This window comes from Canis lupus, chromosome 38 (genome assembly GCF_011100685.1).
Source record: "Canis lupus familiaris isolate Mischka breed German Shepherd chromosome 38, alternate assembly UU_Cfam_GSD_1.0, whole genome shotgun sequence".
Lineage (NCBI taxonomy): Eukaryota > Metazoa > Chordata > Mammalia > Carnivora > Canidae > Canis > Canis lupus.
In genome coordinates this window covers 13114197-13136945 of record NC_049259.1, presented here as the reverse complement: position 1 = coordinate 13136945, position 22749 = coordinate 13114197, and the positions used below count along the sequence as shown (strand labels likewise).

At 47.2% G+C, this 22749-nt stretch overlaps 1 protein-coding gene across 8 annotated transcripts in view; it reads left to right on the top strand.

Moving 5' to 3' along the window:
- The first annotated feature begins 4373 nt into the window (after window positions 1-4373).
- ESRRG (estrogen related receptor gamma) overlaps window positions 4374-22749 on the top strand; it is a 615477-nt gene continuing 597101 nt past the window's right edge. For 7 of the 8 annotated variants that reach the window (XM_038586131.1, XM_038586130.1, XM_038586132.1 and 4 more), the window contains exon 1: window positions 5103-5310. Coding sequence is in view for 1 of the 8 variants with exons in the window: in XM_038586153.1 (XP_038442081.1) it covers window positions 5309-5310 (2 nt within the window). In the remaining 7 variants the exon portion in view is untranslated. Of the gene's footprint in view, window positions 4398-5102; window positions 5311-22749 lie in introns of those variants that run through there. The other variant, XM_038586153.1, reaches the window with a different exon arrangement.

Sequence of the window (22749 nt, the reverse complement as noted above, 5' to 3'; positions counted from 1 at the left end):
CATTTGTGCTCTACAGGGAAGCAGGCTAGGCACTCACTTTGAAGGCACCACTCCAGTGAAACGCCATCAATTCTGAATGAAATTACTTAGGGGGAAATTGCATATCTGCAGGTGGCATCGCCGGTGGGTGAGCCCTCCGGGTTTCCTCCTCCCTCCAGCCGGGATCCGACTGCCCTGGCTGGAAGATCACCCCTGGGGAGTCCAGGCTCGGTTCCCCGGCCTAGCGTCCTAACCTTAGCCACTAGTTCCCTTTGCCTCCAGGCTGCAGTGCGCTCCAAGCAAGGGGGCAGGGGACGCGGATTCCTGGTTCTCAGACCCAGGGCCTGGGGGTTCGTGGGTGAGCCTCGGGGAACCCCAGGCCGAGGAGAGGTGGTTGAGAGTGGGAAGGCCAGAATCACAAAAGGCAGCCGGTGGCCGGGGCTTTCCTTCCACCAGGCATCTTGGCCACCACTTTCTCTCACTAACAGAGAGCTCGGTCCGTTCCAAGAGCTCAGGCTCCAGACCTCGGCTCAGGCCCAACGTGCCCAAGTCAGGCTGGGTGGAGAGAGCTCTGGGGGTCCTCCCTTCCATCCTCCCGAGCTCCCCGCCCAGGGTCCAGTCACTTAAAACGATCTAAGAAGCCTGCTTCTGGAGCCGGTCATCTACTCTTTTTTTTTTTTTTTTCTCCTCTTTGTTTTCCTAGAGGTTAGGCGAGAGAAACGTCCGCCGGGCGGGCGAGAGCGAGCGGTTGCAATTTGCACCCCCCTCCCGGCCCTCGACGCAGGCAATTCCTTGCACGCACCTGGCGGCGCGGGCCGAGCGGCTTCCGCGCGGCTAATATACATATTTCGAGGGGGAGGCTGGGCGGCTGCTTCTTCGCCGGGTCAATGTGTTAATTAAAAGTTGGTCCGAGTTGGTCAGCACGCAGTCCCAGATGTGCTTAACAGCATGCAATTAACACATAAGGCAAATCTTTTTGAAGATACCAGAATTGAAACACACACCATCTCCCCCCCCAAGAAACCCCACCCCACCCCCCGCCCTTAACGTGAAACCGCAATGGCAAATAAGGGAAAAGTCATTAAAAGACGTAATTAAATGCGGGCCGCCGTTCTTGGAGGGGGTCGGGCTGGGAAAAAAAAAAAATTCCCTAAATCTATATTTTTCAAAAATAAATAGCAAATTGATTTTTTTTTTTTTTTTTTTTTTTCTGCAGGACGTGCAGGCCCGAGATCCGTTTCCCTCCGTTCCCACCCCATGTATATTAAACAGGCGGCGAGCGGCGGCCGCGCGGCGCGGTGACCTAGCGGCGCCCGGAGTCCCCGGCCTCTGCGCGGGTCCGCGCGCCGCCGCCGCCGCCGCCGCCGCCGGCGATTGCAGAGGGGCCTCCCGCAGCCAGATTGGTTTCTGCATCCAGGGATAATTACCGCACTCTCACTTGCCTGGCGTCCTTAATATTTTCAAAAAAGTGCAGCAGAAGAGCGTGCGTGCGTGTGTGTGTGTGCGCGCGCGCGCGTGTGTGTCGTGGTGGAGTCATGCTAGATACAATTTACGAAAAGTTAAAAGTATTTGGTGGAGACACTTCATATCATCATCGCCCCCAGCGGAGAAGGAGGTCGAATTCCAGGCGCCCGAGGCCGTTCCTGCCAGTTCACGCCTGCCCGCAGTTTTCTACCTTATTTAGCCCCAGGAACAGAGTTCTCCGGCCTCCACGAGCCAGTTTGTTTCTATCTGTCTTTTAATTCAAGTTTATTCATGCAAAAAAATATATATACATATATGCATATGTGTATATATATATATATATTTTTTTTTTTGCCACCTCTCAGAGGCAAACAAAGACCCCGATCTGTTACCCCTCCCATTCTTCTCTCCACACACATTCACAGGGCCACGCGCTTGCGCGCACACATGCACCGACACACACACACACACACACACACACACACACACACACCACTTTGCAACTTCCTCGCTTCCCGGGTCTTGCTGAATAAGCCAGATGAGGACTTGGTGCCCAACTGGGCACACTGACGGCACGCCGAACCTTCGGCCAACTTCTTGCTTACCGTCCTAGACTTGCAACTTGGGATGGTTTGGGCTTCAGGGATGATACGTGGTTGCATCACCACCGGCACCCTTAAGGGCACCGGGGGCAGCGATTCTAACCAAATAATTGTATGTGTCGTATCTGAAGGGTGTGCCTTATTGATGACACCTAATGAAGCAAATAATGGATCTGCAGTATCTTAGCTATTCATCTGGTCCTTCTAGAATCCTGGGTGTTGAGGAGAGATGGGTAGTGATGGATGGAGAGAAAGAGAGGAGCGAAAGAGGGGAGGGGGAAGAGGGGGAGAGAAGGGGTCGGCTCCAGATCCTTGGAAACGGATCGGATTTGTTGAATGTCAGCTCGAGGAAGGCAGTGTGAACCATGATTTAAACACGGGCAGTATCATTGTTAACTAGTGTCCAACGACGGCCCCCCCACCCCCACTCTGCCTTCCCGCCGCTCCCTTCTCTTCTCCCTTTTGTAGGATACAGAAGGTGAATAATGAAACCATTTTGCTAATAGTTTATGAGCCATGAGATTGGAAATGTATATGGATAGACCGGAGCACCAGACTAAAATCATTTGAAAGAAGCGCGAGGCTGGGCAGGGAAAGCAGCCGCGGGGTCCCCTCTCCGCAGCCCGGGGCGGCCTGGGCCGGAGGAGGTGGCCTGGGCCTCCGCGCTCCATCCGAGGGCAGCGGCTGGGCCCGTCCTCCCGCCTGCCCCCCGCCTCTCCGGCTCTCCCCGAGGGGCTCGAGCGAGAGGGAGATGAATTGGGGCGATGGCGAGATAGCGCGGGCGGGAGATAATCGTTATCACCGGGATTTTTCTTCCAGTGATGGGCTCTAAAAAGATCCATCACGCCGGGCAGCGTTCCCCGAGGCAGAAAACAATAGACGTGAACTTCGCGCTGAACAAGCCGCGGGATCGGCGCCCGCGCGTCCGTCCTTCCTGTCTGCGGAGGGCCTGTGCCTCCAGTTCCAACCCCCAGAACCTTCGTGAAAAGGTTCATCTGACCTCCGCACTCGGCCCGCAAGGAGGTCCCCCCCCCACCGCACCCCCCGCTTTCCTTGCGGAGTTGACCCGAGGGGATGCGGGGAGGTGTGGATGGGATGAAAGGGGAGGCGCTGGCCTGGACCCCCTCTCCCCAGCCCGCAAAGGGAGCGCAAAATCTGGGGTGAGGCCCCCAGCCAACGGCCCGCGGGAGCCCGCCCCGTGTCTGGCCCGGCGGCGGCGAGGGCGAGGGCGAGGGCGCGCGGGGCGCACGGGGGCAGGCGGGGCGCGCCCCGCTGGAGGCTGCAGGCTCCGGGCCTGGGCAGCGGCTGGAGCGGGGAGGCTGGGACAGGTACGTAGCAAGGGGGGGCCGCCCGGGCTCCGTCCAGCTCCGCCCGGGAGCCCCCCCAAGCGCGCTCCAGGCCGGGCCCTTGGGGAAGCGCGGGAAGCGCAGCCTCCTGGCCGAGCGCCCGCGGCACGGGCTTCGCGGGGGCCTCCCCCGTGGCGCGGAGCCGGGGCGGTGGGCACACCCCGCGGGGTGAGCGGCCGCTGCGACCCCGAAGCCTCCTGCCGGTTCCCTCTCCCTCCAAACCGGGCTGTTCTCTGGGCAAAACAAAATAACTTTTCCGCGTATGTGGGGCGGCAAGAGGCGGGAAGCGGTGCCGGCTGGAGCGCGCGTGGGGCCGCAGCGCCGCACCCCAAGCGCGTCGGGAACCCGCTCGGATTTTCTCCCGGGGGTGCGGGCTAGAGGTGAGGCGATTGACCTTTGCGTTAATAGGGGGCGGGGTGAGCCGTGCGGAGAACTGGCCGCGCGGATCGCGCCCCCCCCCCCCCCCCCCGCTGGAGGCCGCCTCTAGTCCCACGAGGCGGGCTTGGGCCCCGCTCCGCAGGCCTCGCGTGCAGAACGGAGCCTCCGAAGGGCTCCGGCCGCACCTCCTTTCGCCTCCGGGCCCTCCCCTGCAGCGCTCGCAGTTTCTCCCAACCTCCTCCACCCCCCGCCCCAATTGCTACCCTATTGACCGTGGTTCGTGTGAAACACGCAGGATAAATTTAGTGAAGCCACAACCCCCCGACCTAGAGAGTTTGCAGGGGAAAGCGAGCGTCCGCCGTCCTTGGGGGCTTTTATTTTTGAAGAAGCACCTCGAAAGAAAATGAAAATCGAACTAACCCAATCACCATTGGCAATCGGGCCTTGGCGCAAGGAAAGGGGGCGGGAGGACGGGCCAGTGGTGCCCGGGACTCCCGGTCAAATAGACCGCTTCCGGCCGGCAGGTGTGAGCGGGCTCGGCGAGAAGGCGTGCGGCCCCGGGGAGCCGGCGAGCCCGACCGGGGCACCCTCCGGCCCGACGCGCTTCCTCCAGAGCCTGCGGCCCCCCAGGCAAGCAGGGACTTACCCCGCCAGGGCCGAGGGTTCGAGTAAAGTTGCCGAGAGGGGGGAGAGGGGGTTCCTAGCACTGGGGGGCGGGGGGTCACTGTTGCCCTGGGAAAGGAAGCCTGCACTCTAGGAACTCCTTTGTGCCTCTGTACGCACCCTGTCGCACTTCCCTCCCAAACTCGGGATAACCTAGATTCCCGTCTTGGCGTCAGAGGCAACCCCCAAATGCTGGCGGTTTTCTGCTTTCCTTCGGTCGCTCCAGTAATCCCCGGGGAACCCCGGCTCCGGGGTCCCCTCCCCCTCCCTGCTTCTGCAGCCACCCCCCCCCCCCCCCCCCCGCCCCAGGAGCTCCGCTCTCCTGGGCCTTCGCCCTTCCTAGCTGGTACCTGCGGTGCCTAGCGGGGCGGTGGGGGGGGGGGGGTGCGCGGCCAAGGTAGGCGGAAAAGGAGGGTCGAGGAGGCGGAGTGCCCCCGTTGCAAAAAAAAAAAAATAATAATAATAATAACAATAATAACAAAACTGCTGCAAAAGCTCATAAAATTAAATTCCACCTCCCTTTCCTATTTTGTCCCCTCCCAAACCCTGCCTAGCGAGTGGCGGGAGGGGTGGTCGGGTCGTCCCCGGAAAGGGGGGGCTGTGCGCAAGTTTACGCCCGCGCCTCCCATTTGTTAGTTGATTCCGTCTAAAAGTTCGCTATTTATAGGCTACACGCGGCCGCCCGACTCCCCGCGCCCGCTTTCCTGCGCGAAGTGCGAGGTGTCCCCGCGGCGCCGCAAGGCCCGTCCCGATTGCGCCCCGTGATTTGTTTTGTGTTTCTTTCCGCTCTCCCGCCGCAGGCAGCCGGGGAGAAGATCTCGGGGAGCCCCGAAGCCACCCACTCGCAGTAGTTGGGAGAGGCTCTGCAGTCCGACCATGTGAGTCCGCGCTCGACCCCGCCGGGCGCACGCGGGGGCCAGACGCGGGGGAGGCGCTGGGGCTCCGCAGCGGCGCGCGCGCCCCTCGCGCTGTCCTGCGCCCCCGCCCCCCGCCCCTGCCCCTGCCCCTGCGACCTCCAGCTCCGCCCTGCGCCCTCTCCCCCTGGGATTTCTCCCTTCTCCTTCCCTCTTTCCGTGCACCTCTGACTCTGCCCTGCTCCCAACTTCCAGCTGAGTTTGCATCTGGGCACAAAAAGAGACAGGACTGGCCTTTACGCGGGAGGCGGGGTGGGCTGGGCGGGCGCGTTTCATGAAGAAGGAAATTGTGTGGGGCCGGGGTGGGGGAGGGGGCGGTGGAGCGGGCCCGGAGTGCGGCCCCGCGCGCCGGGGGAGGGGACCGGGAGCGTTGGCGTGCGGACCTCTCCTTCCGCCGTGGCACCGATCGCGGGATGGCCACCAAGTGCCCTGGAAGCCTCGCCGTTTGGGACCCTCCCTCTGCGATGCAGGGACAGATGTCTCCATCGAAATCTCGGAGCCGCCCCGGTAGAAAGGAGGGAAGGACGTGGGTACAGGGTGACGCTCTCCGGGAAATAGGGTCAGGGTCAGTTCCCTAAATGCAAGCAGAACTGGGCGCTGCGATGCCTCCCCCCGCCCCCCTCCGGCGGCTGCGGACCAGGACTCGCTTGCGCAGACAGCGAAGGCGCAAGGAGATCGCGGCCGCGGTCCGTGGGCCTTGCCCTTGTCCTCTTTTGATGAATGCCGGAGCGTGGGACGGTGCTTCGGTGTTTTAGAACTGAGGTGTCAAGGGGGCGGGGAGCGGGGGGGTCCCCGGCGAGAGGAGCGCGGGGCGCGCGTTTGTGGGGACGGCGGTGCGCCCCGAGCGCGGCCAGGCCGGCTTTCCCGTGCGGGTCCGACTGCCCCTCCCCTGTCCCCTGCCCCCCGCCTCGGGAACGGAGGCACGACACGGGGGGGGGGGGGCGCGGGGACGGAGGAGGTTGTGACCGAAAATACCCCGCGGCTCGGATCCGTTTGGCCGGAGGACGCAGAGCGGAGCAGGGCTGGGGAGGAGTTAGGAGGCCGGGAGCGGAGAACTGCAGGCTCGCCTCTCCCCGCGCGCCGGGCCCGGTGCCCTCCCCGCGCAACTTCTTACCCGCCTCCAAGTCCTGCTCTCACAGTGGATGTCACCCTTGGAACCCCCCCGTGCCCACGGCTCCAAAGCGCTCTGCCGTGTGGATGGACTGGTGGGGGGCGGAGAGCCAGGACGGGCCCGTGGCAGTGCCCCGGAGAGGGGACCTCGCTGTCCAGCGTGTGTGCACCCCGAGATCCCCAGCACAGAGATGGGGGAGGGGTCTGCCTGCCCCCAGCCCTCGTCGCCGCGTCACCCCCGAGCTGGCCCTGCAGGGACAGTCTGGTTCAGACCGGCCGGGGGCCGCCCCTACCTGGCTCGGAGCTGCCCGGATTCTCACCCCGGCCCGCCCCAAACAGCTTTCAGAAACTGAACTGCCAAGTTAAAAGCAGAAACAAGTTTCTGCTACTGTCCCTGGGCCTCTTGCGTTTGACATCCCTGGGTGGGTGTCAAACCTGAGGCCACTTTGCAGCAGAAAGTAGCGGCAGGGACCCGGAAATGTCCCCATTCGGGACCTGGGGGTGCGATGTCTTGGGATGTCCCTCCCCACCCCATTGCCGGAGTGTCAATGCCGCTGGGCTCTCCTGTCGCGCACTTGTCTGCGCCTCTGCTCTTTCCATAAGTCGTAAGAGGAAATCAGGGAAGGAGAGAAAGGCATCAAAGAAAGGTGGAAGTTAGGAGGAAACGAGGAAAGGTGCCGTAAAGGGTAAGATATGGTCAAGAAGAGTGACCTCTCGCTGGCTTTTTCCTCCTTGTCCCCTTTGAAAAGAACAGGGAGAGCGATGGAACCAGCCCCAGCCAGTAAAGCCCGCTGCCCAAGGTCTGGGGCACCCGGGCTCCTGGGCTCAGGGGCTGACGCCCAGACTTGATTTGAGCTTCTCAGCCTCCTCCATTCCTGACGCTCAGCCACCTTCAAATCCCCTGTCCCCAGTGCTCTAGGCCCCGCATCACTCAGAAGCTGGGTGAAGATGGAAAAGGCCGAGCTGACTCCCTCCCCACCCTGGCGATTCTCCCTGGGACAGAATCTGGGGCCTGAAAGTGGACCTGGCATGGCAGGCTTCTGGACTGTGCCCAAGAAAAGTGCTCACCCCAAGCCTTCTACTGTTAGGAATTCTCAGAATCAGTAGGGCTTTTTCCCTGGTCTCTGATGGGATCTTAGAACTTGGCAGCTTCCTCGGCTTAGCAAAGTTAAATAAACTTGCCCTAAGCTCTGGCTTAGGTCTCTCCTGGGCCGCTGTGCTGAGGGATCCTAGTTCTCTCCAGGCTTCAGGTTTTTGGCTGTCCCACCCCTCCCGTGCTCTGCCTCTGCCTCCTGGCTGACCTCCAGGCCCCCACCCTGCCCAGGCAGAGGGTCTGGATAGGGAGGACCCCAGATTCTCTACCAGAGGATGAATAGGAGTGACATTCCAGCACCCAGACAAACCTAGAGAGTGAACTTGGTGTATGAAAGGAAGTGAGGGCAGAGAACCAGGAGGCCCATTTGTCTCCAGATGTACTAGTGAACAGAAGAAACACCATTTGCCCCAGAACAGCTCATGTTTTCAAGGAACTCTGGGAAGTGACAGGATAAGGGACTGGTCTTTTAAAATGATTTGGGTCTGTGACCTGTAAGCCATTAGATGAGGCCCTAAGCAGGGAAGCAGTACACCAGGATTTGGCAGAGGTGGCACCTGTGCCCCCCTGGGAGCAGCCTTGCCTTTCTCAAATGGCCTTAGGTCATGGTGATAAATGATGGTCACCATTTCACGAATAAGCAGTTGACAGTCCCTAAGTTGTGTCCTCGAGGTGGCATGAGCTCCTGGTCCAAGGAGCTCCAAGGTGGAAAGATTAGCCTGACCCCTCCCCAGACCAAGAGAGTGTTCTGAGTCCTAAAACTTTCAGCAGCTGTGCTTGTCTCCTTCATCCCTTTCTCTCTACAGCAAAGCTGGGTCATCTGGGGACTACAATGGTGTTAGAACCAGCACCAGTTGCCTGTCACCCTTTCCCCAGCCAGAGCTTTGACTGGAAACATAAATTACCTTGCCGGATGTATGTGGATGGATGAAGGCAGTGGCCACTTTCCCTAAAAGCTAGAGCAGGTCCTTTCCCTATCTTCGTGAGCAATCTTTCTTGGATCAGAAGTCCCAGGACTCCCGCCATGGGATAATTCCTAAATCTATAGGTTCTCCCTCATAGAGATTTCTTTTACTATGAAGTGAGAGTTTAGAGGAGGGGGGTACAGTCTCCTTCAGGATTCCACTTGATTATTAAATTTGCACATATCTGGGAAAAGACCAAAGGCCTGAAAGAAAAATGGAGAAGGGGAATTTGGAAGAGCGGAAAGAAGACTCTGTTTGACATGGAATTTCCAGTGACTCAGTGCTTTTCTCTTCTGTCTCCCCTACTTAACTTCATTTCCCCCACTTAAGAAATAGAGCTCTGAGCTTCTGTGACTATTTTGGCTAAATGTTCAGATGTATACTCTGGCTGAGTGTTTTTAAAATTTGACCACTGAATACATGATGCCACCTGCAAAGTCTCCTGTGCACTCTTCTGTCTCAATTTTGTTTTTTTTTTTTAATTTTTTTTAATTTTTTTTCTTTTTTTTTTTTCTGTCTCAATTTTGACCTAGAATATAAGCATTTGCTTTCATCACATTCTTGTTCACCCTCAACAGGTTGGTTTTAGTTTCTGGATTTCTCAAATTTCCTTACAATAACAGTACATGAACCAGATTTGTTCAGCTTCTACGAGACAGGATTATTCCCACCCCAATTCTCCAGGTAATTCTGGTTAAAACTGCCTTTGCTTTACACCTAAAGGAGACACATACTTGACATGAAAATGAGTTTCTTTCTTTTAAACTTGAACTATTCAAATGCTTGCCCCCCCCCCCCCCACCTACTGCCTATTTGGAATAAACCTGGCCATATTAACATTCAAATAGTTCCATCATAAAAGGTAAACATGACTTTTTAATATAGAAATTTTCTTTGAGACTTAAGAAAAAATCATAGTTTGTGTTAAAAATATGATTTCAGGAAATTGTATCTTTGAAATTCATTGGCAACTAGATTTCTTTTAGGAACTTTCCGTATAACTTTGTCATGCTTCTTTACAGTTATATCCTTTAATCTAACGTTCAACTGCTTAACCAGCATATATTCAAATGGGATTTTTTTTCCAGCTTAAAGTTTTTTGCAACATTTTCCATTGTATAACCTAGTTGACAGGAAAGTTTGCAGGATGGAAAAATGAAGTTTGAAGCATATAATATATTCTTGTGATTCATTTATATAATATTTAACCAACATTCTGATAGTAAAAAAAGATATTTGTTTGTGGGAGAAAATGTATGTATTCTTTTTGAGGGAGGCTTACTGGATAATTAGTTTTTTCCTAATGTTCTTTGCTTTTTCTATTAGATATATCAGTGTTCCTAATTCCTTTATCTCTTGTAAATTAACAAAAGATACAAATTACTGACTTATGATAAATCATAACCCTCCCCTTACCAGAGCCATCAATATTCTATTATTTCAAATTAAACATTTTATTATAATTTAGAAGGGAGAAGATTCCCACATTTATTCATTAATCAGTGATGGCCAAATTAGCTAAACTATTTATTTATTTATTTATTTTGGCTAAACTATTGATAAGAAACATTTGGACATGGAGATGTGACATCAGAAGAGAAATTTCTACTGGCAAACTGACAAGCCAAAAATACCATTCAGGAGCAAAGGGCTAATGATAAATGGCATAGTGAAATAAATGGAATAAGGACAACTTGTCAGCCACTGATCTTCTACATTCAGCACGTCACTCCTTAATACCGTTTGGGTGATACACTGTGTGAAATTACTTTGTATGGGAAGAAGTTTCTTGGTTTTTCTATTGGGGTCCAAGCCAGTATTTTTTTTTAATAGATAAAATTTCAGATATCATAACATTAAATGTTTAAACCATTTTAAAGTGTATAATGTAACTCCATTTTACTAGATCCACAATGATGTGGAATCAACACCACTATGTTAAGTTTGTTTTTATCACCTGTAGCCATGAAGTAATCCCCTCATCCCCTACTCCTCTCAATCCCTGGCAGCCACTTATCTGCATTCGGCTTATATGGATTTGCCTGCTGTGGACATTTTATAATTGAGGTCATTTAACATTGGACCTTTTGTGTCTCGCTTCTTTCACTTAGCATAATGCTGTCAGGGTTCATCCATGTAGCATGTGACAGTATTTCATTCCTCTTTATGGCTGAATAAAACTGGATTTTATGGATATACCACATTTTATTTATATATACTCCTCAGTTGATGGACATTTGTGTTGTTGCACTTTTTGGCTATTATGAATATCCATATACAGGTTTTGCTCGAATGTATGTTTTCAGATTTGTCGGGTATAGTCAAATTCTTGGGCCATACCATAATTCTGCATTGAACTTTTTGAGGAATCCCCATACCGCTTTCCACACTGGCTACATAGTCGTACAGTCCTATCAGAAACATCTGCGGGTTCTAGTTTCTCTACATCTTCACCAATATTTATTTCATTTTTAAAAAATTATACTAGTAGGTGTCGATGGTATCTCACTGAGGTTCTAGTTTGCATATCCATAATGACTAGGGGTGCTGAATATCTTTTCATGTGCTTATTGGCCATTTCGATATCTTCTTTGGAGAAATGACCACACACTGTCTTTCCTCATTTTTTAATTGGGTTGCTTGTCTTTTTGTTGTTGAACTGTAAGAGTACTTTATATATTCTGAGTATTAGATACTTACCAGGTATATGACTTACAAATATTTATATTTTCTCCCATTCTCTGAGTTTTTCACTTTTTTTTTAAAAGATTTATTTATTTATTTATTTATTTACTTATTTATTTATATATTTATTTATTTATTCATAAGAGACAGGGAGAGAGAGGCAGAGCCACAGGCAGAGAGAGAAACAGGCTCCATGCCGGGAGCCCGATGCGGGACTTGATCCCGGGACTCCAGGATCATGCCTTCAGCCGAAGGCAGACGTTCAACCGCCGAGCCACCCAGGAGTCCCTCTTTTTTTTTTTTTTTTAATTTTTCTCTTCTTTTATTTTTTAATAATTATTTATTTATTTTAGAGAGAGAGAGAGCAAGCACCACAAGCAGGGGAAGTGGCAGAGGGCGAGAAGCAGACCCCTGTTGAGCACAGAGCCATAGGTGGGGCTTGATCTCAGGAGCCATGAGATCAAGACCTGAGCCCGAATCAAGAGATGGGACACTGAGGCACCCCTGGGTTTTTCATTTTCTTGATAATGCCCCACAATTCATAAACATTTTGAATTTGTAGGAAGTCCAATTTAGCAGTAGTTATTTTTAACAGTAAATGCTTTTCTCATCCATGAGAAGACTCAGATTTAAACAACACGAATATTTAAAACTCTAAATCCTAAAAAAGAGAAGACTTCTGTAGTGCCCAGATAACAACTTTGTGAAATGCAGGTTATCAGGCACTACATAAAGTAACTGTTGTTGTTCAAGACAAGGAAACATCTATGGCTACATTGACCTTTTTCTTCAAAGAAGTCCTGAGTTATTCAGATAAGCTGTCTACCCTCCTGAATGAGATCTTTTATCCCAAGAAGACAGTAGTTGTTTTTTAAAAAAATTATCATTATCAAATTCATCTACCAAGAAATTCTAAACAGTCTCTTCTGTTTAAATAACATTAAGGATCTGCCTTAAACCAACAACAACCAGGAAAATCAAAGGAAAGATTGACAGAGTGTTCCTAACTTAGCAGTTTCTACACATAGGCCTGTATTTGTAAAGTCCCCAGGAGAAAGGTCTTGGAGGCAGAGAAAAGAGAAACTAAAATATTACAATGCAATTTAGAAGCAAAAATGAATAAAAAGGGGAGGAATATAAATACACATTATTGAAGGTTTTGCTTATGCTCTCACATTGGCTGCTTTGGAGTAATTAATGTATAGGTTAAAAATAACCAGACAGTGGTTTGAATCAGGTCTTTTTTTATTTCATGGCTTACGGTGAACACTGAGACATCTCTGATTCTGTCCATTAGAAGTCTTGGACCAGCTTTTCTACATCTGTCCTTTTATGGAATATGCTATTGGGTAAATCACTAGACACTTTCTTTTTTTTTTTTTCAAAGATTTTATTTATTTATTCATGAGAGACACAGGGAGAGAGAGAGAGAGGCAGAGACACAGGCAGAGGAAGAAGCAGGCTCCATGCAGGGAGCCCGATGTGGGACTCGATCCCGGGTCCCCAGGATCACACCCTGGGCTGAAGGCGGCGCTAAACCACTGAGCAACCCGGGCTGCCCGACTAGACACTTCCTAAGTGTGCATGCCCTGCGTTCTGCATGAGTAGCTTGCATGGCTGTCATCCTGAACAGCCCTGAAAGATCCTGTTGGAAACTATTACCTTGCATACAGGGCAATACATTCATCCACCACTTACGGTGGGGAAAAGATGGGATAATACGTGTGAAAATTATAAGGCGTTTTGAAGTTTAAGTGTGAGCTTCCGTGTTTATGTGACACTTGCAATGTGCCACGTATCATCCAAGATTTAATAAATATTAGAAAGTTAAGTTCTCAAACAACCCGATGAGGTTGATACAATTCCTTTCTCCCCCTTTTACAGATGAGAACACTAAGCATAAAGTTTTCGTATAACTTTCCCAAGGTCATGTAGCTGATAAGTGACAGAGTTAAATTTTGAACCTGGGCAGTCTGGCTGGAGAGTCTGTGATCTTACTACTGCTTAATGCTGCTGACATCTAAAATCTAGAGATTTCTGGTGAAAATCGGAGTCTCTGAATTACTTGCTACAGTAAATATTTATTGAATACCTATTATATGCCCAGCTTCTCTGGAAACATTGTAAGATCTAGGACTGCCAGGACTGCATTACGTGTTCTCTGATGGCAGTAGTTAGCAGAGGGCCAGCTGTCACTGCCATCTTTTGATGGGGTCACCAAACCAGGCTTGATTCATTTACTGGCTTACCTGCATGAGCCCTGTAAGCAATCACCTTTGTTACTTGCTAACAGGAGACACAGACAAGGAAAGTAGATCACAACCAGAACATGCAGCACGAAGGCAATGACAAACATAGAAAATAAACATCGCGGCATGAATTCAGGTTTCCAAGCTCTCTTGCTGCTATCCTTCAGCACAGGTCAATGAGCCGACGAAATTTATTAGGTATATCCACTGAATGCTTGAGCTGTGGGATAAGCACTTAAAATTTAAAAGTTTAAAATCAGAAGGGCAAATACAGACAACACCAAAAAAAATGATGACTAATATATATAGAAAGTACAGTAATACTTCCACTAGTTGGAAATTTTTAATAATGAGTCTCTGGCAGAGATTTTTCAGTCATTGAGCTTGTTGCCTTATTTTGTAAAGAAAAGATAAATAACAAGCAATATTGGATCAATGCCAGAAGGCAGGCTTCAGAATATACCGCAAAGTTAGGAAACAATTGACAGTGTCTCTAGTGTTTTCAGAGGATTCTTGTAAGATGATTGAGCAGTTTTCACAGCAATTACCCCGAGTGCTACAGGCTCCAGAAGAGTCTTCAGAATGGAGAGAGAATTAAATACTCGGAGTACTGTATTATCATTATGTATATTCCATTGCGTTGTACTTCTTGAACAATGATTAATTATTATTAATGAAGATACTTGATAAACAAGAACCATCTCTGTAAATACATAGACACCAGCCAAAGAGTTTACTCTCGCTGTTAACTCACTTAAGAGTGAAGAGTCCACTCTGGGAAGGTCTGGTAACAAGCATAGGAAAGATTTGAACATGCTGTATGTTGTGGCCAGTGTCACATAGGTTGGCTCTTGCCATGATTTGGCTAATTATTGTGTCCATAGGCATGAGCCAAATGTTCTGAGGGACACTTTGCCAGGTTGACTGATACAGGTGCATACAGTATTGGTCCAACTCTCTTGGGTCTATCTTTAAAGAATCAGCAGAAAATCTTTCTGTGCTGAGCACTTGCTGTGATAGAGTTTGTTTAATACCATAGAACTTTAAAATAACTGTGAACTTACTGATTTGTTAAACAGTGTGAATACCTGCTAGGTTTCAGGGCAGAGTTTCATAAATGCTTTCCCCTTATCCAATGCTGTGAGGTGGGTGGGTAGGAGCTAGATACATAGACTATCAAATGTATTATGAGTCCCACAGAGAGGGAAGCAAAGCTGAGAGGCCCCTGCCATGGCCACACGAGTAGTGGAGATGCAGATCTGGGCCTCCAACAGGCTTCTGATTCCAAGTCAAGGACTCCTCTTTTCCTCAGTGTCTCTTGGTCAGCATTTCTCAAAGTACATTCCACCTGAACACCTATGTCAGAATGACCTAGGATATTTGTGCAAAATGTGGAGTCCTGGGCTCCTCTAGAAATACTCTAGAAATACTGAATTCCCAGGACTTGCATTTTAAACGTTCCCCTCAGTAGATTTTTATAGGCAGTGAATTTGAAATGTATGGTCAGGTTCATTTGATACAAAGAGAAGATAGTTTGAGAGCAAAGGAGAAGTTTTCTGACCACAAACAATAAATGCCTTTGTACTCTTAACAGTAACCTCACAAATTGGGATTTGACTATGAGATTCAAAGTGATCTTCCTATTTGGGACGGTTGTCCTTTGGACTATTCCATAGAGATGTGAATAGTTTTATAAGGTGTGTTCTGTGGGACCCTACTTCCACGGGATATTCATTGCTTCATCAAATATTTATTAAAGTATCCAGCACTATGTTAAGCACTTGAGGAACAGCAGTTGAAGAAAACAGGGTGGACTCTGACTTCAAGGGACCCACAGCCCATTGAGGAGAGACATTAATAAGTGTTTTGCCCCAGGGCACCTGGGTGGCTCAGTCGGTTGAGCAGTTGAGAGGCTGCTTCAGGCTCAGGTCATGATCTCTCTGGGTCTGGGATGCGGGGTGACCCTCCCTGCTCAGTGGGGAAGCCTGCTTCTTCCTCTCCTTCTGCCAACCCCCCATACTCTCTCTCTTTCTTTATCTTTCTCAAATAAACAAATAAATAAAATCCTAAAAAAAAAAAATAAGTGTTTTGCCCCAGAAGCTTTCATGTAGACAAATTTGGGTTCAATAGGTTTCTTCACAGTTGGATATGTCAGAGCCTTCAATATACTAATATGTGCTATGAATATCTGAGAGAGGACTATTGTTTTTGATGCTTTCCAGACTTATCACAGGATCCCTCCATATACAGAACAACTCATAGGTTTTGGAATCTCACTCTGCTTACACATTTCAGGGAGATCCTATCGCCCCTCTACGCCGCACCCCTGAAGGCCCAAATCTGTGGCACTGGTATAGATTTGGAGTGTATCTTAACCATGGAATCTCACTGCACCTCCACCCCCTCCCCCAAGGTAGTTTTGTTCTGATATCCCAATGAGCGCTGGGACAAGCAGTGGGCAGACTTTAGTCAAAAACTAGTGTCTAGGAATTAGGTCAGCTTTAGGCTGCCTTTGGAGTTGGACTGCATAATGAATTTGAACATAGAGTGGATCTTTGGATATATCTCTGCTCTCTCCAGCTGGGGGGAGTAGGGTGAGAAGGATTGCTTCAGGTTCCTTCAGGGATTCTGAGGCCATGTGGAAGCATCAGGTGTGAAAGAGTAGTGTTAGTGGGGAATCGCACGCCAGTCTCCTTACGTGGAAAACTGCGTGTTGTTTAAGAACACCCAGCCTTTGATTAGGTGCCTGTGATCAGATTATTTGCTGAGAAAGACCTCCTGCCTACCTGCCTGTGCATTGTCCACTTTTACCAGGATGGTTGTTGGGAAAAGGGAACTATAGGCATTTTCAGTAGATCGCCTAATGTCCAATCACTTCAGTTTTCTCTTTTCTTCTTTCTCTGAGGCAGTAGCTAGATCCAAACAGAACAAGATGGCTTGGCAACTTCTCATTTAACTCAGAGAGGTGTGTTCACCTGAGGGACGGATTTCAATAGTTTGGTTGTTGACATTTGTCAGATTACCCAGAGAATGGCCACATCATCACCTTGACTCATGCTTGTGGAGAGTTCTTAAAGAAGCCTCTTCAGAATTGTTTGTTTTTCTTAGCTATGATAATATTTAAAGATATGTTGCTTTATTGTTCGTTAAGTACGTGCTTTATTCATAAAGACGTTTTACCACACAGGCTTCCTGATGGATAGACAAAAGTGAAATAAAGAAATGTAGCAGTATCCCAGTAATTCACATAGTTATCACCTGACTATATAAACCCTTGAAACAAAGTGTGTCTTTCCCTCTTTCTAGAGTTGCCTGAATAAATGTTCAGCTTTTCATTCTTTGAGGAGACCCCAGATCTCTAAGTGTTGGCCTCTTAAGTTCAAGGTCTAAATTCAGTTTACTTCTTAATCACTGTAGAGAGGAATTACATGCAGTTGTTGGCTTCAGGGAGCTTGTCATAAGCTTGGAGGTAGTGAGGTAGGGTAAGTACATATGTTGTTATAATACCAAACAAATGTCTGATAAATGCTAAATGAAAAATTCATAAGTATGATGATGGTGGTTCAAAGGAATTTAGTGACCATGAAGAATTACAGAAAGGAGATTCCTGGAGATTGCTTTGAGATTGGTCTTTAAAAATGGATAGAAGTAGAATTTTTGTAAAAGAGAAAAAAGATATGCTTAGGGTTTTGGATGTAAAGACAAGAATGTGAATAAAGGCATGAAAATTGGAAAATATAAGGCCTATTTGGGACACAGATGTGTATTTAGGATGGAGGGAGGAGGGAAGGTATGGGGAAGAGGGTAGCTCTAACAGTATTGAGAGTCCTTTATATATAATGCACTTTTAGGTGTATTATCCATTTGTTTCTGCTTTATGTCTTCAATATAGTGAAGATGAGGCCATTGTTCATCAAAATTTGTGTACCATTTCCATCATGTAGTGTTTCTGCCAGGAAGTTACTGCCTAGGGGGTAGTACATTGCCCACATCCCTTTGCATTTAGTTGGGGCCAAATGTTTGTTTTCAACAGTGAAGTATGCAGTAACCTTCTGGCCGATGTGGTTTGGAAGCCTGTAAACAAAGGACTTCAAGATCCTAGGGAGAAGAGTTACTGGATGGAGGAGCCTGGGTCCTGCTTAGTATGCAATTGGACTTCACATAAATAAGAAATAAATTTCTTGGTGTTAAGCTACTGAGATGTGGAGATCTAACTTTATAGCAGCTAGTTATCTTAATACAGACACTGTTACAGGTTTATATAATATAGGCACATAGATGTAACTTATTCAAAATCACATAAATAATAAGTGAGGCCAGGATACAAATCCAGGTCTCAGAGTGCTTTTTCTTCTTCTTCTTTTTTTTAATCCGATTCCCATGGCTTTAACTGCTATCTGTATGCTAATAGATATGAGTTCTCCATTGTTTGTCCAGAGTTCTTTTTGGGGGTCCAGACTGAGGTAGGCAGTTGCCTACTGGATTTCTCTACTTGAAAGTGTGTATAAATAATACACACTTAGACTCCATTATACAATGTATTAAATAAGTTAAAAAAAAAAAAAAAGGGGGGGCAGCCCAGGTGGCTCAGTGGTTTAGCACTGTCTTCAGCCCAGGGCGTAATCCTGGAGACCCGGGATCGAGTCCCACATCAGTTTCCCTGCATGGAGTCTGCTTCTCCCTCTGCCTGTGTCTCTGCCTCTCTCTCCTCTCTGTGTATTTAAATTAAAAAAAAAAATCTTTAAAAAAAAAAAAAAGATATCCCCCAGAATAAGTGTTTTTGATGAAATGCTTGGTCTGGCCTGTCTCCTTCATTGACCCATTGTGTCTTCCCGTGGTGTTTTCCTGCTAACTGGACTCCTGGTTATCTTGAAAAAATCCAGGACAAGCAATTTCCTTTTAAGCAGATGACACAGAGGTTGTATATTTGGGCTCCTGCTCTACGGTCAAAAATTAAGTCATGTGAACATAGGGAAGCTAAACAGTGTGGTCAGTAGTAGGTGGTTATGTGCTTAACTGAAACCATATTAGATGAAAGAGGAGAAGGACGTTGGAAGACAGCCATCATTCTGGCATGAAGGCCCTCAAATATTAAGCCTCATTGGGTTTAGAAACACCCTTACCTATCTAGCCAAGCTGAGTTCTCGTCTTCTGCTCCCTAACATGGTGAATGGCCATACAACCTCCCAGATGCCCAGAGACCAGAGTGGTGTATACTTTGACTTTTTCTTTTACCTTATTCCCCCATTATCAGTCGTTTTCATCTCTTAAATATCTTTTGAAGCTGCCTGTTCCACTTAATCCCCTAGTACTGTCTTGGTCTGTGGCTTTATCATCTCTCACATAGACTCGTAGGATGGCCTCCTACCTGGTCACCCTGTCTCCAATATCAACCTATCAAGGACATCCTTCACACTACCATGAGAGTGATTTTTCTAAAATGCAAATCTGATGATCATTTTACTCCCTTTTTACAACCCTTCAGTGATTTCCCATGGCAAAAGTCCAAATTGCTTTGCAGAGCACAAAAGGCCCTCTGTGGTTTAGTCCCTAAGTCTCTCCAGCCTCATTTCTGACACTTTACTGTTCCCCTCCTCAAACAGATCACACCCACTGCTTCAGTTATACTGAGCTATGTCAGACTGTTTCGTTTCTTTGTGTCTCCGTTCGTGTGTTCCTTCGGCCTAATGAATCATTATATACTTTCTTAACACCCGACACAGCTGACACCTCGTCTGTGGCACATCCCAACTTTCTCTAGGCAAAGTTCATCACTTTCTTTGTTATTTCATTTATTGTATGGATTTTATGGACTATCTGTGTCCCTTTTAGGCATTGTGCTGAGCATTGGATGTGATGGGGAGAAAGAGATATGGTCCCTGCCCTTGTGGGGTTTATAGTCTAATGGCAGAGTTGAACATTGGTCAGATATTCCTGCAAACAAACATAAAATTACAACTGTGATAAATAACTATGAAAAGCAAAAAAGGGCACAACTATTAGCCCATAGTAGGAGAATCTGACTTGGTAGGGGAGTACAAGGGAGATTTTCACTGAGGAAGTGTGCTTAGGTGGAAATGGAATGACGAATTCACCAGGTGAGAGAAATGAATTGTAGGCAGAGGTAACAGTGTGCATGAAACCTTTATGTTAGTAAGGAATTTGGGATTCTAGGAGAGGAAAAGGTTTCCTCTTGATACTCTTGGAATTCCTGAGTGGGTCTGAAAATTAAACTGACAAAGAAAAAAAAAAAAAAAAAAAAAAAATAAACTGACAAAGACAGATGAACAGGAGGAAATTGTACACATTTATTTAATGGAAGTTTTCTGTGACATGGGAACCTTCCCAAGGAAATGAAGACTCAAAGAAATGGCTAAACCTGAATGTTTTTGTGCTAGATTTGAGTGGAAAGCTATGGAAAGATATGACAAGGCAAAGAGAATGAGCTAAGTATAGTAAGCAAGGGGGGGGGGGAGTGGAAAACAAGGCCTGTTCATTTAGATTCTTCCTAGGGTCCCTCCATCTTGGAGGCAAGAGTGTTCCCTTCCCATGGATGGAGAGAGGGCACCTCTCACATGAGAGTTTTATGATCTGCTTCAGGGGAGAAACATGGGAGTCTCTCTGACCTTCCTGCTTCTTCTGCTTGCTCAGACTCCTTCGGCTTAAAATATTCAATGTGCCAAGATACCATATTTTGGGGTAGTGTGTCTTGGCCCCCATCAGAATATATGAAGGGATTGACTAAAGACCAAGTTCAGTGGGAATGAGGTATTGAATGAAGCTAGAGAAGTAACTAGGGGCTAGATACTGAAGAACCTCATAAGCTGTGTTAAGGAGGAGTCTCTTTATTCTAAAAGGAGTGGAAAACCATTACAAAATGAGAAAGAGAAGATCATGATCAGGATTATTGGTTTTTTTGTTTGTTTGTTTGTTTTTGTTTTTTTTAAAGAATTCATCCTGGCTACTGGGTGAAGAATGAGTTTAAGAGTGAGCTGAGTAGATAATGCTAGACTTGTTAGTTCAAGTAAGAGACACAGATCTATTGAATTAGGAGTGTGATAATAGGGATGACAAAATTCATATTTAGGATTAGGTATGGAGGATAAGGAAAAAGTGGTAATGAAGGCTGGTCCCTGTGTTCCTGGGTGAATGATAAAGCTAGTCATGGGGATAAAGAACACCACAAGAACACTAGTTTGGGCAGAATTTGAACATAAGGTACCCTGGGGATATCTAGGAGGAGTCATTTCACTGTATATTAAGTGTACTTCTAATACTTCACATATACTGTATTGTAATTACTTTTGTGTGTGTTTCTTTTTATTGAATTGAACTTTTCAAAGGAATGGAGCAGCATTTACATTATTAATAATATTCATTTTTGGGTCCCCAGTACCTATTACTATAATTTATACATAATACTTTCCCAGTAAATGTTGGTGAACAAATGATCTCACTGACCGCCCCCCCCCCCCAAAGCCCACACATTTCTCCCACATCACTAATAAGGGCAAGAAAACACTGAAAAGGCAAGTTGGCACTCAGTTGTAGAGTGTTTTCAATCCCTGGCCAGAAGTTACATTATGACACAACATGTAATTAAGCCTTAAGTTTACATTCACTTTCCAATGCAACCTTTGTTTCAAATAATGCTTCTGTTATTTTTAAAGCCATATAATGTTTACTCAAGGGACATTGTCTCTTAAGTAAATCAAAGCCAGCCAAGCTACAAGAAAAGCACAGAGATCATACTTGGAAAATGAACTATGTTTTTATGTTGTGGGACTAAATGAAATTAAAATGAATCTACTGGAAGAGGGTTGGCCGATACAAAAGAAATGCAACCAGGCCTATGTGTTTTTTTCATTCTCTTTCTTTTTATTTTATATTGGAGGTTAGCATTCAGTCATTAGGGCAGATCCAGAGAGAGGTTCAGACATTTACATGGTCCACTGCTGGGTCATTTTCACAGCATGGATCTGAAGGGATTCATGCAGGAGGGCTACCACCGTTTCTTGGAGTCAGAGTGATAAAACAATATTTTGAATCTGTCGAATTTACTATGAGCCACACAAACAGCCTCTATCAAGAATGAAATGAAGCCAACTCTATAAATGCCCTGGATCGTGTTTGGGATGTGGGCCCCCTAAAATTGTCTCGTACAAGGCTTGAAGGTTTGAACTGTTGGTGCATGCTGGTGTGTGGTGCAGTTTCACTTTAAGTAACACAGACTGGGACGAGAATTTTTCATACTCTAGTCCTGAAATTGGATAAATCATCTCTTATTGTTTTATTAGGAATCTATACAGTTGACCCTTGAACAACACAGGTTTGAACTGTGTAGGTTCATTTTTAAAAGATAAACCTGATACAGTATTGTAAATGTATTTTCTCTTATGATTTTCTTTTTTTTTTTCTCTTATGATTTTCTTAACATTTTCTTTTCTCTAGCATACTTTATTGTGGGAATACAGTGCATATACATATAGTGTACAAAGTATGTGTAAATTGTGTTATCAGTAAGACTTCTGGTCAGTGGTAGGCAATGAGTAATTAGGTTTATGGGGAGTCGAAAGTTATATGTAGATTTTTGATATTTGGGGGTTGGCGTCCCTAACCCCCACGTTGTTCAAACGTCAACTGTATTTCTTAAGGCCTTATGCTATCTTACCCCCACGTGAAATCAGCCATATAACTGAAACCAAAGTGTGTATTTTTCCCCTTCCTATGTATTTTTGTGTGTTTCATTTGATTTCTTTGTAAGGTTGTAGGACCCTTATCTAATGTGAGCAGAGGGGACAGTGGTTGGCTTGAAGAAATCCAAGGTTTTCCTGTAGATGTTAATGATGAGAATCAGAATAGAATATCATGTGACCGAGGGTCCAATCTTAACGATTTTAATGACTGGCTATGGCAAACGTGACCAAATACAGCTACAGACTCTAAGGCCAGGTCTACACAGTGCAAAGTGTAGAGCTGGGAACTCTCCAGTAATTTCAGGTCACAAAATTGGCCAAGCCGATTAAGGTCTTAGAACTGTTGGTGTTTCGCATTAAGTTTAGTAGAGTGGGTAAGAGCCCAAGATCCAAAATCAGACTGCTTGGGTTAATTTCCTCCCTTAGCTACTTCCTAATAGTATAACCTTGGTCCTCCAGCTATCCTTAATTCTTTGTCTCTCAGTTTTCCCACATTAAGATGAGGTTAGTAATTCAGTTACTGAACAGGGGTATTGGGAGAATTAAAGCTATTAATATAAGTAAGATGCTTTGAATAGGGCCTGGCACACAGTCAGTGCTAAATA